Here is a 15151-nt window from a genome sequence, read left to right on the forward strand (position 1 = left end):
TACACGATTGTATTATTTAATTATTGTGTTTTAATATCTAGGTGTCCATAAGTCTCATTTAAGACGACATTGTGTGTCTTAAGTTTAAGACGGGACAAATACGTACTACTTGGGTTAATAATTACAAATTCTCATTTAAGACGACACTACGTGTCTTAAGTTTAAAACCTATCATACCATGACAAAAACAAGATGCATAGAAAAAAGCAATATATATACTCCGTAATTCCGTATTTGTTTATGTACACACAAAACTATACAATTAATATATTTGATATGTCTTAAACTTAAAATGAATAATGCTAATACCGTCCTAACGAAGACATACAAGTTAATAATTGGATAACATTGTAATTTCAAATTTGTAACCGATGATTATACCTAGAGCTGGCAAAAGCTGACCCGACCCGATTCAACCCGAAATCTGGGTGAATTGAAACCGAACTGACCCGACCCGAACCGACCCGATAACCCATGATAGCCTTATTTTTTCCAACCCGACTCCGACATGAACTGACCCGACCTGATCCGTGACCCGATATTTTCTCAACCCGAAAGATGACCCGATAATGAACTAGCTTAATAATTGTTTAAATAACACCAAATTAGCATTCATCTTACATATTTTTACTTAAAACTACAATTAATACACCTATCAATTGTTTAAACATTAAATTATTATCTAAAATTAAATATATAAGATAAAACATATGCTCATAACCTGACCTGATCCGACTTGCCACCCGTTGATGACCCGACATGAACCGAACCAACCCGAACCCGTCATAATCACAACCGATTTGACCCGACCCGTAATCGACTCGAATGACCCGATTGACACCTCTTATTTATACCTCCTCTTGAGTCAAGTCGGTCTACTATACAGTCAACTTTGAAAACAATGTTAGGAAGAAAAGTCAGTAAAAATTTGATCACCACACAAATTTTCCACATTATGATAAGATTAAGGCTACAATACTCTATTAATTTGAATGCTGGTCGACATTTTCGTATCTATTCTTCCGTGTTGTTCAATCTTTCGTAGTAAGGTATACCATTTTCGTCTTCACAAATTCATGTTTGAGACGGTTTTAAGTTAAAATGCATTTACAGTCAATTTAAATAATGTTAAATGGAAAAAGGAATTGCGAGAAGTCTTAACTTAAAACCGTCTTAACCTACTGTTTTATCTTATGATTATTGGTAAATTGATAAATTGATCTAATTACTGCTTTTTTTTTTACCTGATTTCATAGGATCTGTGTGCTCCTTTGAAGTTCTTGAGAATTTGACATTGATCTTTCGTTTCGCTTTAGCGGAGTTTGTGATTCAATTGTAAGTATTCATCAATTTTGGTAGATTAACTTGATTACTTGTTAAATACTCTTTAATTAGGGTTTAGTTTTTCAATTACGGATTTCATAAAGTTGTAGCGGATTATTTTCCGATGTTTACCTTTTTAATTAGGGAGCATGAATTTATCGAAAAACCCTAAATCGCAACAGGATTCCTAAATTGCAGAATGAAAAATGAATTGTAGCTGGAAAACAACTAACTTTCCCGCCTAAATACACTTATGTAACAAGCTGGAAAAGCTGTTACCCCTTTCGTCTCAGTGAAATGTTTACTTATGCTTTATACGCAAAGGCTATTGACTGAAACACCCAAAAAAGAAAAGTGAAAACTATTGACTGGGACGGAGAGAGTATTAGATAACTAACCGCTCATAGTTAGTTATCGCGAGTCTGTTACCAATTAGCACATAACAAGGATTTGTGTGCTCCTTTGAAGTTCTTGACAATTCGACATAGATCTTTCATTTCACTTTAGCGCAGTTGCTGAATTGTAAGTATTGTACCCTGTATCTCATTGTTGATCATGTACTCATATATATTCTTTTTAATTTTTTTTTTTCTAAATATGGTATGATGTTGTTTTATAAAGAAGAAATAAACAAGCGTGTGTATACCTCTAGTTTGTGCACTTTTATTATAGGGGCAAAGCGAGGATTTGCGGTTAGCGGGCATTTCAGATGAGGTCAAACAAGTAATGTCATAAGATTAACTCGAAAAAATTGAAAAATTTTAACTAAAAATTGCCAGATTTTCATTTTCAAGCGGGGGATAGCGATATCTAATGAGTCAATTTGCATTTCAAAGCCAAGAAACATGGAATATTAAATTGAAAATGAAAAGTTGGTGTACAACAATTATGCACAAAGCTTATTTTTGGCTTATGTTGATAAATATTAAATTGTGAAGAGTAAGGTTGATTTCTCAAACATTATGGAAATATGTTAACACTTCACTTTTTTTTTTAACTGTTAGGTGCAATATGTTGAAAAGAGTAACTAAAATGTTGTCTACCTCTGACTTAAATGAGGAGATGAGGGATTTCAAGAGTAAAATGGATTATCTTAGTGCTCAGCAAAGCGATGTCCTGAAGGCGGTGGAGCACGCAGAGATTCAACCGGGAAAGAAGCGTAAAAGTGAGGTTGAATTGTGGTGTACACAGGTGGAAGAAAAGAAAAAAAAGCGTCAAGACATAGACTCTGAGTTTAAGAACCAAGGTCCCAGCAGTGCGCTCAAGCACCAACTTGCCAAAGAAATTAAAGAGGTTGAAGGGCTAATTCAACAGGGAAAATTCCCTAGTGGAGTAGTACTTGACAACCATTCCGCGACAAGATTGGAAATGGTGGTGAACACTTTAGTGGGTTCAAGAAGTACAGAGAACATTGAGATGATTACGAATTGGTTAAAGCAGGACGATGTGTTTGCCATCGGTGTGTTTGGCATGGGTGGTGTTGGTAAAACAACTTTGCTTAAGAAAATTCATAATAGCCTCCTGTCTGATTCTGATATACAAGGACAAGTTTATTGGGTTACTGCATCTCAAAATTGTAACCTCCAAAACTTGCAAACTGCGATCGGAAAGTGTTTGGGTCTTGATATTTCGAAGGAAGATGATGTTGAGAGGAGAAGGTCTGAGATATTTCGCAGATTGTCGCAGTTAAAAAAATCAGTGCTAATAATTGATGACATGTGGAACCATTTTCTGACTGATCAAGTAGGCATTCCTCTTAATTCATGTGGCTGCAAGGTTGTCATCACAACCCGATCAGAAGAAGTGTGCCGAAAAATGGGATGCCAAAAGGTTGTCAAAGTTAGCCCCCTTCCAGAAGACGATGCTTGGGTTTTATTTGTTGAAAAATCGGGAGAAGTAGCAGACAATTTATATTCAACTGCTAAAGAGATTGTTAAAGAATGCGGGGGGTTGCCGCTTGCATTGAACACGATGGGGTGCTGTATGCGAGAAGTTACTGATGTTCAGCAGTGGAAAAATGCTCTATATGAACTAAAGAAACCCGCCAGGAGGCAAGATAACGATATGGATGATCAGGTTTTTCGTGTCTTACAATATAGCTACGATAGCTTGAGAGATGAGAGGTTGAAGCAGTGCTTTTTGAGCTGTGTATTATTTCCCGAAGATTGGGTTATACGTAGAGCGGAACTGATAGACCTTTGGATTATGGAGGGACTCTTGGATGATATAGAGAGCTGGGAAAATAAAGAGAACAAAGGGCATACTATCGTGAACAATCTTGAAAAATCAAGCTTGTTGGAACCAACACTTTGGGATGATGAAGAAAAAGGTGTTAGAATGCATGATCTAGTACGAGACATGGCGATGATCGTCACTCAGCATCATCCTCACTTCATGGCGAAAGCCGGATTACAGCTGAAGACTGTGCCTGGAGACGAACTTTGGACCAGGGATTTAGTGAAAGTGTCACTGAGCCATAATAATATAGAAGAGATTCCACTGGGCATGTCACCTGAGACTCCAAATCTGCGAGTGCTGATACTTTCCAATAATCCTCTCAAGGAAATCCCAGATTCATTCTTTGTACATATGAAAGCCCTCGAAGTGCTTGATTTATCATTTACATTGGTTGAGAGGCTACCAGATATTGTTTCTGATTTGGTAACTTTAAGGGCACTCTTGCTTCAAGGACGTGAAGAGCTAATTTGTTATGTGCCTTCAGTGGCGAAGCTGACAAAACTAATGACGTTGCATTTTCCAGAGACCGGATGCCTAGCACCTGAAGGAATGGAAAGATTAAAGTGTTTGCAGAAGTTATTCAACTGCTGTTGGAGTCTATCAGATTTGCCTCGGTTCAATAGTTTCATACAATCTTGCCAGTTATATTCTTACTGTATACGGCTTTATGATATTAGGCCCGAGGCTTTATTTTATGAAGATACTTGTGAATTCTTTGATATGAATGAGAAAAGAGTTATTATAAGTGTCGCGAAGTTTGGACAAACTGAGATCACACCTGTGTTACCTTGCAATATCGAAGCATTATATGTTCATGCATGCACAATGGAAGGGCAAAGAAGCCTGGGAGAAGTTCTCCCATCTCTAAAAGACGCCAAAAGTCTGAGTTGGCTAATGATAGAGGATTGTGTAGGGTTGAAGTACGTATCATCAGCGCCTCGCTGTGTCTCTTCAGTTTCCTCTTACCTTGATAATCTTGAGCGTTTAGAACTCATTGGTTTGCCTGATTTGAGAAGCATAGGAGAAAACGGATCGTTTTCATCCTTACCGCACCTCAAAGAGTTGAAGATAGAGGGTTGTGAGGAACTAGAGGAGATATTTGAATCAAACAGGGAATTTTTATATGCAAAGAAAAGTCTCAATCCCGGTGTTGCCCTTCCTGAATTATTGTCTCTACAGTTGAATGATTTGCCGAAATTGAGAAACATTTACTCCATACAGCTACACCTCTGCACTTTTCTAAAACTGATTGATATAAGGGATTGTGCAAAGCTGGAGGGTATAATCATGTCTCGCACTTGTGATGGTGATACCGTGCCCACTCCTTGTTTCCGTTCTTTGTCCGACTTAACTTTATTCAATCTTCCATTATTGAGCAGCATTTATCAGATGCGGCTACACCACGCCACTTCTTTGGAGTATATTTTCATTAGAGATTGTCCAAAGTTGGAAGGGATATTTACATCCTGTACTTCTGATACCAAACCCATTCTTACTCTCCCCAAGCTGGAGAGTTTAGATCTAAGAAGGCTACCAAATTTGAGCAGCCTCTATACGGGTCTACTTATTTCTGCGTTCCTTCATTCTCGCAGTTTAGTGGTAGTTGAATGCCCTAAGCTAAAGATGCTGTCACTGTCATACAAGCTAATTTGCGATGCTTCACACTCGACCCTGGCTTCCTTACCAACAGTATCTGAAAGCCCTGAGTGGTGGGAGCCCTTGCACCAGGATTTGCCAAATGATGTAATCCGTCTATCTGATTATATACTGCAAGCTCGACAGTCTCTCCTTTGTCGTGACAACAACGGCTATGATGACGATAAAACAAAATGAATTTCATGGCTGTTAGTGTCTACCAGCTATATGCATCCATTGTCGGGTGTTTCTGTATATTAATATCTTACTAAATAAGAAACATTAGTCTCTTTGAAAAGACCAAATGCAATGAAACTGGTACGATTTTAATGTACCAGGAAAATTTCAATTCGTCTATTAATGCTCTGAGTGATGTTATGAAGAAGAAGACGATAGACATGTTCAGTTTGCTTAAACATGGTGAAGAACTCCTTGAACTGTTCTGAAGCCTTCATATCGGTAGATGCTTCACATTAAAAAATCATGGTGAAACCGAGTGCTGTAATTTCTTTGACCAGCACTTGGATGGCGCAGACTGCAGAGAGATGGCTAATCCAAGGTAGAGTATAATTTAAAGAATATTTTTTTCCCTAGTGCTTTTTCTTGTCGTAACTTCGCAGAAAAACTTAATAATTGTCCAATGGACATTTATTATGCGTTTGTGACCGATAAACAGTTGTAATTAGGTACCCGCGAAAGTGAGAAGTTTTATGTGGTGTGCGTGTGTTAAATTGCTCCCTTGTGGCTTGTAAGTTGTATCTGCAAAGGCGAGTTGAAGACATAGAGCCAACTTGGTTTCGATATCAGGTGGCTATTGAAAGTGATATTCATGCTCTAATTACATGTCCTTTCGTACAGGAAATATGGAATGCAGCTAATGTGGAAGAAATGGATGAATGGGATCATAGCGGAGGCAAAGGCACCTGAATTCGGACTTGATACAGCTACACAAATCGGGCTTTTGAATTTGGTTAGTGGTAACTATGCTCAAGTCGAAATTCTTTCCAGTTAGCTATTTCGGCAATTTGGGAAGAACTATTATGAATTTAGTAGCTTATTTTCATAATGAATTAAATTTTGTGAAGAGGGATAAATGCAGTAGTGCATTTTTTTTTTGGAAAAATAAAGCATGGGACGATATCACAGTAAGTATCCCTGCTGTTGCCATAGTCGTATGCCCATTCGATAGAAAACCTGCAACGCCTAATAGGGTAAGATGCAAACGTATCTCGCCAAAAAATCAAATGAAGTCAGCATGTGTCAAGTCATTCTCTAATAATTGGACTAGTGACAAATTATTTTAAAGAACATGGTCACGAATTTAATAATACTTCGTAAAAGTTTATCATTTTGTTTTATACGGAATAAGCATATGTCAAGTCAATTCTCTAATAATTGGACTAGTGAAAAATAGTAATTCGTAGTAGTTTATAGTTTATACCAATTTTTGATAATTTAAATTAAAAAGTTATAGTGTAATGAAAAAATTATTATTTGATGGAAAATATTATATTTTAATGAAGGTATATAGCTTAAACAAAGAAAATGTCGTTTGTTTTTATTTAAGAGAGTGCAATTTGAAGATGTTAGCGTAGCAAATATTTTAACAACAATATGATTTGGTAGTTTCTATGAGAAATATTATGTGCTGCAACAATATACTCCCTCCATTCAACTTCACTTTGCAACTTTTTATTTTGCGCACTATTTACAAGCGGACATTCAACTTCAATTTTCTCTCGATACATAAGTGAAAATATATTCATGTGGGATCTTATTTGATTCGTCTTTAAGAGTACATTAAAAATATCTAACTTTTATAATTTTTGCAAATACGCAGCTAATGATATTTATCGTGTAAAGCTGCGTTGGCAAACGTGATAAAAGAAACTTGTAAAGTGGAGTTGAATGGAGGGAGTAGAGTTTTGCATGGTATAAACTTCTCAAGAGAAAAAGGATTGTACATCGGATGTACTACATCATACTTAATGACTTTTTGAGTTTTTGTGTATTTTTTTCGAGTACTATAAAGTTTATAATTAAATTTTAGTTTTATGATGTCAAAAATCAAATTTTTTTGAGTTATAAGGTAACTTTTTGAGATTAAAGTTTAAGTAAATAAACTCAAAAATTTTAAAATAAAACTCAAAAAATTTATATTAAAATTCAAAAACTTTATGTTAATGCTAAAAAATTATACTATCTAATGTACTACATCAGATTGTATAATCACTTACTGACTTCTCAATTACTCTACAGTAATCTCAATTAATATAAACCCACTTCCCAGTTAATACGGTTGAGCGACAAAAAATTACTTATTCTTTTAATTAATAGTAGGAGATTGTGATTTAATTGGTGTTAATAATTGCACAACATTTTCCTAATTGACTCAAGTACAAACTAGAGTCAACTACAGTCAACTTTTAAAAGCAATGTTAGGAAGAGAAAACAGTAAAAATTTGCTCACCACACAATTTTTATACATTGTGATAAGATTAACGCCACAATTTCTATCCTGTTGTTCAATCTTCATAGTAAGAAGGTATACCATTTTTATCTAATAATTTTTTTTTTTTTTACTGATTATTGTCTATTTGCTTGAAAGATAAATCTAACTAGTCCATCTTGTATCTGATTTCACAGATCTGTTTGCTCCCTTGAAGTTCTTAATTAACAATTCGACATAGATCTTTCATTTCGCTTTAGCGGAGTTTGTGATTCAACTGTAAGTATTGGCATTGCACTCAGTATCTTACATTGTTGATACGGATATATCCGTCTTAAATAAGAATTTGTTTTGTTGATCATGTTCTTTATATGAAGAGTATTATATTTTCTTTGTAAATTTTTCGTAAATGTGGAGCGACATTTTTATTTTTACGTAATTAGTCTTTCACATACATTTTTAAAATAATTTTCCAAATCATACCCTTCATCTCAACTCACTAAATTGTCTCTCTTGTCTTTTTTTTTTTTTTAATCATAAAACCTAATCAAACTTCTCCCAAATTCATCAATTATAGATCTTAATCCTCATATCGAACAGCAATTTATTCGATAGTTTTATCAATAAATTACATTAAATTTGATAGATTAAGTTGATTAATTGTTAAATACTTTAGTTAGGGTTTAGTTTTTCAATTAGGGATTTCATAGAGTAGTGGTGGATTATTTTCCGATGTTTACTTTTTCAATTAGGGATTGTAACAAGTTTATCAAGGCACGATAAACATGTTTTTCTATTAGGGATCATAAAAGGTTAACAATGATTGAGACGGAAAAACTATTGCTGGGATGTGTCGTCATCCGCGCCATTGCGCGGCATATATAGGGTTGTTATTTTTAGCTTGTTTTAGTTATAAATTAAATTGACACATTAATTTTCATATTTCATGCCAAAGTATTTTGATTGGAGGGAAAAATGTGTGTTTTAATGATTTTTTTTTACACTCGAAACTAGCAATGTCTATTATAAATTTTATATAAAAAAATTCATCATATAAGCTAATAATAAGAGCTTATAGTTTATTTTCTAAAGGTAATTATGCCCTTAATTATTAATAATAGCCCCAAATGAAAAATTTAGCAATATACTGTATAATTTATGGGTTTATATCAAATTTATTTTATTCCAATCAATAGTTATATTTTAGTGTTTAATAACAAAACTAGTTTAGATTGCACTCAATGAATGCGCGGTATTTATAGACTTACTAAGATAGACTATGTGCAATATTTATACGGTATTTATAGAGTTTTACTTTTTAGTGTATTATTTATAAAATTTAAATTGACAATTCTTATTTTTCATGTTTCTCCTTAATGTATTTTGATTAGAGAAATAAATAAAAATTTAAATCTTAAGAAGTAATAAAATGAGTGTTTTTTTTGAATTTTTTTTTTATTTTTTTACCGAGAAATTAATGATGTTAATTTACAAATATTTACTAATAACATATTTTTTAGCTGCAAATTTTTATCATAAAAATTCAATGAATTTTAACAAATATTTACTAATACCATATTTTTTAGCCGCAACTTCTTATCGTAAAAAGTCAATAAGTTTTTATCAATAAGTTTTTAAAAAAAAGAGTTTCCTTATCCTAAAAAGATCGGAGATAAATTTGTGCAAAATGTGAAATATTAAATGTTATAAATATTTAAATATAAAAGATTATATTCATTTATAACTTATCATGTCCACACCTATAGTATATGCTAAAAATACCAAGCACTATTCTAGGACATATGTTTTAGGCGGGAAAAATTGGAGTTTCGCCTATTCATTTAGTAAATAGGGGATTGCTTATTGTTTGAGGACATCATAAACATGTAAAGACATGCTAACTCATGCAACCCTTTCATAACCTGAGACTCTAGTTCAGGATTTACTCAATTGTGCTAATTACCTTAATTCCAAAAGGTTAATCGGTTCGTAGGTTGGCGAAAACCAACGATTAATTGATAACAACCAAAAAATTATGAGAAGGGATATTTGGAAAATCAGTTCATAGGTTGGTGAAAACCAATGATAAACTGATAGCAGCCCAAAAATTATCAATGAAAAGGACGTCGGAGCAGTGAGGGTAGGCCTGAGGGAGGGACCGAGGGTAGGCCGCCAGGCCGATTGGATGGGGAGGGTAGAGCTGGATAATTGGTTTTGAGCGAGGGAGGGTAGGGGTAGGTAAAATATCAGGCTTGTTCACATACATGTTTTACTGTTCTACATACATTTTTCCAATTGCAACTTCACAATATCTAGGGAGTCATTCTGCTGTATTCCAACGTACTTCAAAGTTCAAAGCCAGGGAACATAGAGTCTTTGGCTAAATTCAAAAAGAAAAAGTGTGTATAGCCAATGTGTACAGAACTTCCTTGAACTCACCAGGATTAGTGCTTATTTTGGATTATGTTGCTTTCAAATCTTGAATTGTGAGGAATAAGGCTAAATTCACTTCTTTTTTTAACTGTTAGGTGCAATATGTTGAAAAGAGTAACTAAAATGCTGTCTACCTGTGACTTAAACGAGGAGCTGAGATCTTTTAGTAGTAAAATGGATTATCTTAGTGCTCAGCAAATCGATGTCCTGAAGGCCGTGGAACACGCAGAGATTCAACCGGGAAAGAAGCGTAAAAGGGAAGTTGAATTGTGGTGTGCATTGGTGGAAGAAAAGAAAATAAAGCTTCAAAAGATAGACTCTGAGTTTAATAAGCAAGGTCCCAGCAATGAGCTCAAGATCCAACTTACAAAAGAAATTAAAGAGGTTGAAGGGCTAATTCAACAGGGAAAATTCCCTAGTGGAGTAGTACTTGACAGCCATTCCGCGACAAGATTGGAAATGGTGGTGAACACTTTAGTGGGTTCAAGAAGTGCAAAGAACATTGAGATGATTACGAAGTTGTTAAAGCAGGACGATGTGTTTGCCATCGGTGTGTTTGGCATGGGTGGTGTTGGTAAAACAACTTTGCTTAAGAAAATTCATAATAGCCTCCTGTCTGATTCTGATATAGAAGGACAAGTTTATTGGGTTACGGCATCTCGAGAATGCAACCTCCAAATCTTGCAAACTGCTATCGGAAAGTGTTTGGGTCTTGATCTTTCGAAGGAAGATGATGTTGAGAGGAGAAGGTCTTTGATATTTCACAGATTGTCGCAGTTACAAAAATCAGTGCTCATAATTGATGACATGTGGAACCATTTTTTGACTGATCAAGTAGGCATTCCTCTTAATTCATGTGGTTGCAAGGTTGTCATCACAACCCGATCAGAAGAAGTGTACCGAAAAATGGGATGCCAGAAGGTTATCAAAGTTAGACCCCTTCTAGAAGACGATGCTTGGTTTTTATTTGTTGAAAAATCGGGAGAAGTAGCAGAAGATTTATATTCAACTGCTAAAGAGATTGTTAAAGAATGCGGGGGGTTGCCGCTTGCATTGAACACCATGGGGTGCTGTATGAGAGAAGTTACTGATGTTCAGCAGTGGAAAAATGCTCTATATGAACTGCGAAAGCCCGCCAGGAGGCAAGATAACGATATGGATGATGAGGTTTTTCGTGTTTTACAATATAGCTACGATAGCTTGAGAGATGAGAGGTTGAAACAGTGCTTTTTGAGCTGTGTATTATTTCCAGAAGATTGGGCTATAGGTCGAGCGGAACTGATAGACCTTTGGATTATGGAGGGACTCTTGGATGATATAGAGAGCTGGGAAAATAAAGAGAACAAAGGACATACTATCGTGAACAATCTCGAAAAATCGAGCTTGTTGGAACCAGCACTTTGTTGTGATGAAGAAAAAGGTGTGAGAATGCATGATCTGGTACGAGACATGGCTATGATAGTCACTCAGCATCATCCTCACTTCATGGCAAAAGCCAGATTAGAGCTGGAGACAGTGCCTGGAGACGAACTTTGGACCAGGGATTTAGTGAAAGTGTCACTGAGCCATAACAATATAAAAGAGATTCCTTTGGGCATGTCACCTGAGACCTCAAATCTACGAGTGCTGATACTTTCCGATAATCCTCTTTATGAAATCCCAGATTCACTCTTTGTAAATATGAAAGCCCTCGAAGTGCTTGATTTATCATTTACAAGGGTTGAGAGGCTACCAGACACTGTTTCTGATTTAGTAAATTTAAGGGCACTCTTGCTTGAAGGATGTGGATTATTAAGTTACGTGCCTTCAGTGGCGAAGCTGACAAAACTAATGACGTTGTATCTTCCAGAGACAGATTGCCTGGCACCTGAAGGAATGGAAAGATTAAAGTGTTTGCATAAGATATCCAACTGCCGTTGGAGACTATCAGATTTGCCTCGGTACAATAGCTTCATACAATCTTGTCAGTTATACTCCTACAATATATGGCTTTATGATGATAGCAATACGTTTTTATATTGTGTTGACGCTTATAAATTCTTTCGTTCAAAAAAGAAAGGAGTTATGATAAGTGGCACGAAGTTTGGACAAACTGAGATCACGCCTGTGTTACCTTGCAATATCCAAGCATTATATGTTCACGCATGCACAGTTGAAGGGCAAAGAAGCCTGGGAGAAGTTCTCCCATCTCTAAGAGATGCCAAAAGTCTGAGTCAGCTAATGATAGAGGATTGTGAAGGGTTGAAGTATGTATCATCAGCGCCTCGCTGTGTCTCTTCAGTTTCCTCTTACCTTGATAATCTTGAGTGTTTAAACCTCATTGATTTGCCTGATTTGAGAAGCATAGGAGGAAACGGATCGTTTTCATCCTTACCGCACCTCAAAGAGTTGAAGATAATTGGTTGTATGGAGCTGGAGGAGATATTTGAATCAAACAGGGAATTTTTATATGCAAAGAAAAGTCTCAATCCCGGTGTTGCCCTTCCTGAATTATTGTCTCTAGATTTGGAAGATTTGCCGAAATTGAGAAACATCAACTCCATACAGCTACATCTCTGCACTTCTCTAGAACGTCTCCATATAAGCGATTGTGCAAAGCTTGAGGGGATAGTCATGTCGCCCACTTGTGATGGTGATACCGTGCCCATTCCTTGTTTTCGTTCTTTGTCGGTGCTATACTTAACCCGTCTTCCATTATTGAGAAACATCAACTCCATACAGCTACACCTCTGCACTGCTCTAGAACATCTCTTTATATGGGATTGTGCAAAGCTTGAGGAGATAGTCATGTCTCTCACTTGTGATGGTGATACCGTGCCCATTCCTTGTTTCCGTTCTTTGTCGGAGCTATGGTTAACCGGTCTTCCATTATTGAGAAACATTTACTCCATACAGCTACACCTCTGCACTTCTCTAGAACGTCTCTCTATAAGCGATTGTGCAAAGCTTGAGGGGATAGTCATGTCTCCTACTTGTGATGGTGATACCGTGCCCATTCCTTGTTTCCGTTCTTTGTCCAAGTTACACTTAGCCCGTCTTCCATTATTGAGCAGCATTTATCAGATGCGGCTACACCATGCCACTTCTTTGGAGGATATTTGCATTAGAGATTGTCCAAAGTTGGAAGGGATATTTACATCCTGCACTGCTGATACCAATACCATTCTCACACTCCCCAAGCTATGGAGTTTAGTTCTAAGGAGGCTACCAAATTTGAGCAGCGTGTATACGGGTCTACTCATGTCTGCCTCCCTCCGGTCTTTGAGTTTAGCGGTAGATGAATGCCCTAAGCTAAAGATGCTGCCATTGTCATACAATCTCATTTGTGATGCTTCAGAGTCGACATTGGCTTCCTTACCAACAGAATCTGAAAACCCTGAGTGGTGGGAGCCCTTGAACCAGGATTTTCCAGATGATGTAATCCGCCTATCTGATTATATACTGCAAGCTCGCCAGTCTCTCCTTCGTCATGACAATGATGACGATAAAATTAACCGAGTCTCATGGCTGTCATTGTCTACCAGCTAAATGCATCCATTGTCGGGTGTTTCTGTATATCTATTTATACTGATTGTTTGATTGTTAGACTGCGTGCTGGTATAATTGCATAAAAAATTCGGGTGAAACCGACTGCTGGAATTTCTTTGATCAGCACTTGGATTGTGCAGACTGTAGAGAAATGGCCAATCCTTTTTTTTTTTTCGTGCATTTTCTTGTCGTAAATAAACGTCCCATGAACATTTATGTTGCGTTTGTGACAAAAGTACAACCATGTTTATTTGGAAAAATAAAGCACGGGATGATATCACACTAACCACAGTAAGTATCCCTGCTGTGGTAATAGTCGTATGATCGATCATTTAGATAGAAAACCTGCAATGCCTAACAGTTTGTCTTAGAAGATCGAACATTTACTTACTCACAATTAACGTATATGACGAAAGAATCAAATGAAGTCTGTGAATAATGCATTCTATTTTGAGTCCTTTGCATAATACTTGGATCTTATTTCTTCCAATAGGTTACTCGATCAAATTAGCTACCTGAAATGCACGGCCAAACAGAGGCTAATAGGCTAATAATACGGAGTACTAAGTAAGGATGATTATGAGCCGGCCATTTTGGGCTTGGTCCGAACTATTGCTTATAAATCAGCCCTGTTATACGAGTCTGTCGGGTTGGGCTAATTGTGCGGGCCTATTGTTCAGTCCGAGCTCTACTTCCGATGAAAAAGAGAGAAACTCCTTCCGTCCCAATTATTTGTTTACTTAGACGGAAAGAGAAAAAATAATTAGTCAAAGTTTCTACAATTTTATTGTGATTTAATTGGTGTTAAACTGTTAATAATTGCATCATAAAATCTCACTTTAGACGGACATTATCCGTCTAAAGTTGTAGACGGTAAAATATGTCACCACTCACCACTATTATAATAAGATAAACAACAAGTGCCATATTTAACCCGTCTTCGTCTGCATCTCTAAACGGATATACTTGTTTACAATGAGACTAATTGTAATTGCATAACATTTTGCTATTCATGAGAGTAATAGATGGATTTATACCTCCTCCTTGAGTCAACTATACAGTCAACTTTGAAAGCAATGTTAGGAAGAAAAGACCCCACACAAATATTCCACATTATGATAAGACTAGGTTTTGGTCCGCCGCCCGGCATTCACTCTGTTCTGAATTAAATTTTATTTTCAATGAAATAAACTATGTTGGAGTTGTCTAACTCACACGTTTACTATTTGTAATATATTTAACTACGGCATATCTTGTAATTATGATGAAATGTAAAATTTATTTTCAAATTATGAGACACGTTCACTACCCCGCTATTAATATTATTACTTTCACGACATTCTTTCTGAATATCATTACGTTCACTACTCCCGTGGTTACTATTGTTTCTTTTACTAATTCCTCTATTTTTTTCGTTAAATTCATTATTCCCGTTAATTTTATCCGGCCTATATTTAAATAAATAAAATATTTCCTTGAGTCGATTGATTATTTAATTGTTCATACTTTTTCTCATTGTTACCATTGTTACTGATGGGGCATATT

At 36.0% G+C, this 15151-nt stretch overlaps 1 protein-coding gene across 4 annotated transcripts; it reads left to right on the plus strand.

The window, feature by feature from the left end:
* Positions 1-893: 893 nt before the first annotated feature.
* LOC141656413 (putative disease resistance protein At5g05400) lies at positions 894-13870 on the plus strand. 4 transcript variants are annotated; one of them, XR_012548485.1, is made up of 6 exons: positions 894-1049; positions 1257-1335; positions 2328-5755; positions 6055-6166; positions 7843-7924; positions 10174-10286. XR_012548485.1 is itself a non-coding variant. In XM_074463286.1 (4 exons), exon 4 carries the CDS (start codon positions 10181-10183, stop codon positions 13604-13606), a length of 3426 nt encoding a protein of 1141 aa, XP_074319387.1. In that variant the 5' UTR covers positions 5404-5755; positions 6055-6166; positions 7843-7924; positions 10174-10180; the 3' UTR covers positions 13607-13870. The 4 variants fall into 4 exon arrangements, 3 of the variants coding, with proteins under 3 accessions (XP_074319388.1, XP_074319387.1, XP_074319386.1); XM_074463286.1 differs by lacking the exons at positions 894-1049; positions 1257-1335 and having other exon boundaries at positions 5404-5755; positions 10174-13870; XM_074463287.1 differs by lacking the exons at positions 2328-5755; positions 6055-6166; positions 7843-7924 and having other exon boundaries at positions 10174-13870.
* Positions 13871-15151: the final 1281 nt, after the last annotated feature.

The sequence above is a fragment of the Silene latifolia genome, chromosome 5 (assembly GCF_048544455.1).
Source record: "Silene latifolia isolate original U9 population chromosome 5, ASM4854445v1, whole genome shotgun sequence".
Taxonomy (NCBI): Eukaryota; Viridiplantae; Streptophyta; class Magnoliopsida; order Caryophyllales; family Caryophyllaceae; genus Silene; species Silene latifolia.

Bases quoted from the DNA above. Each gene is read 5' to 3' on its own strand.
- LOC141656413 (XM_074463287.1), top strand. From the start codon at position 10,181: ATGTTGAAAAGAGTAACTAAAATGCTGTCTACCTGTGACTTAAACGAG.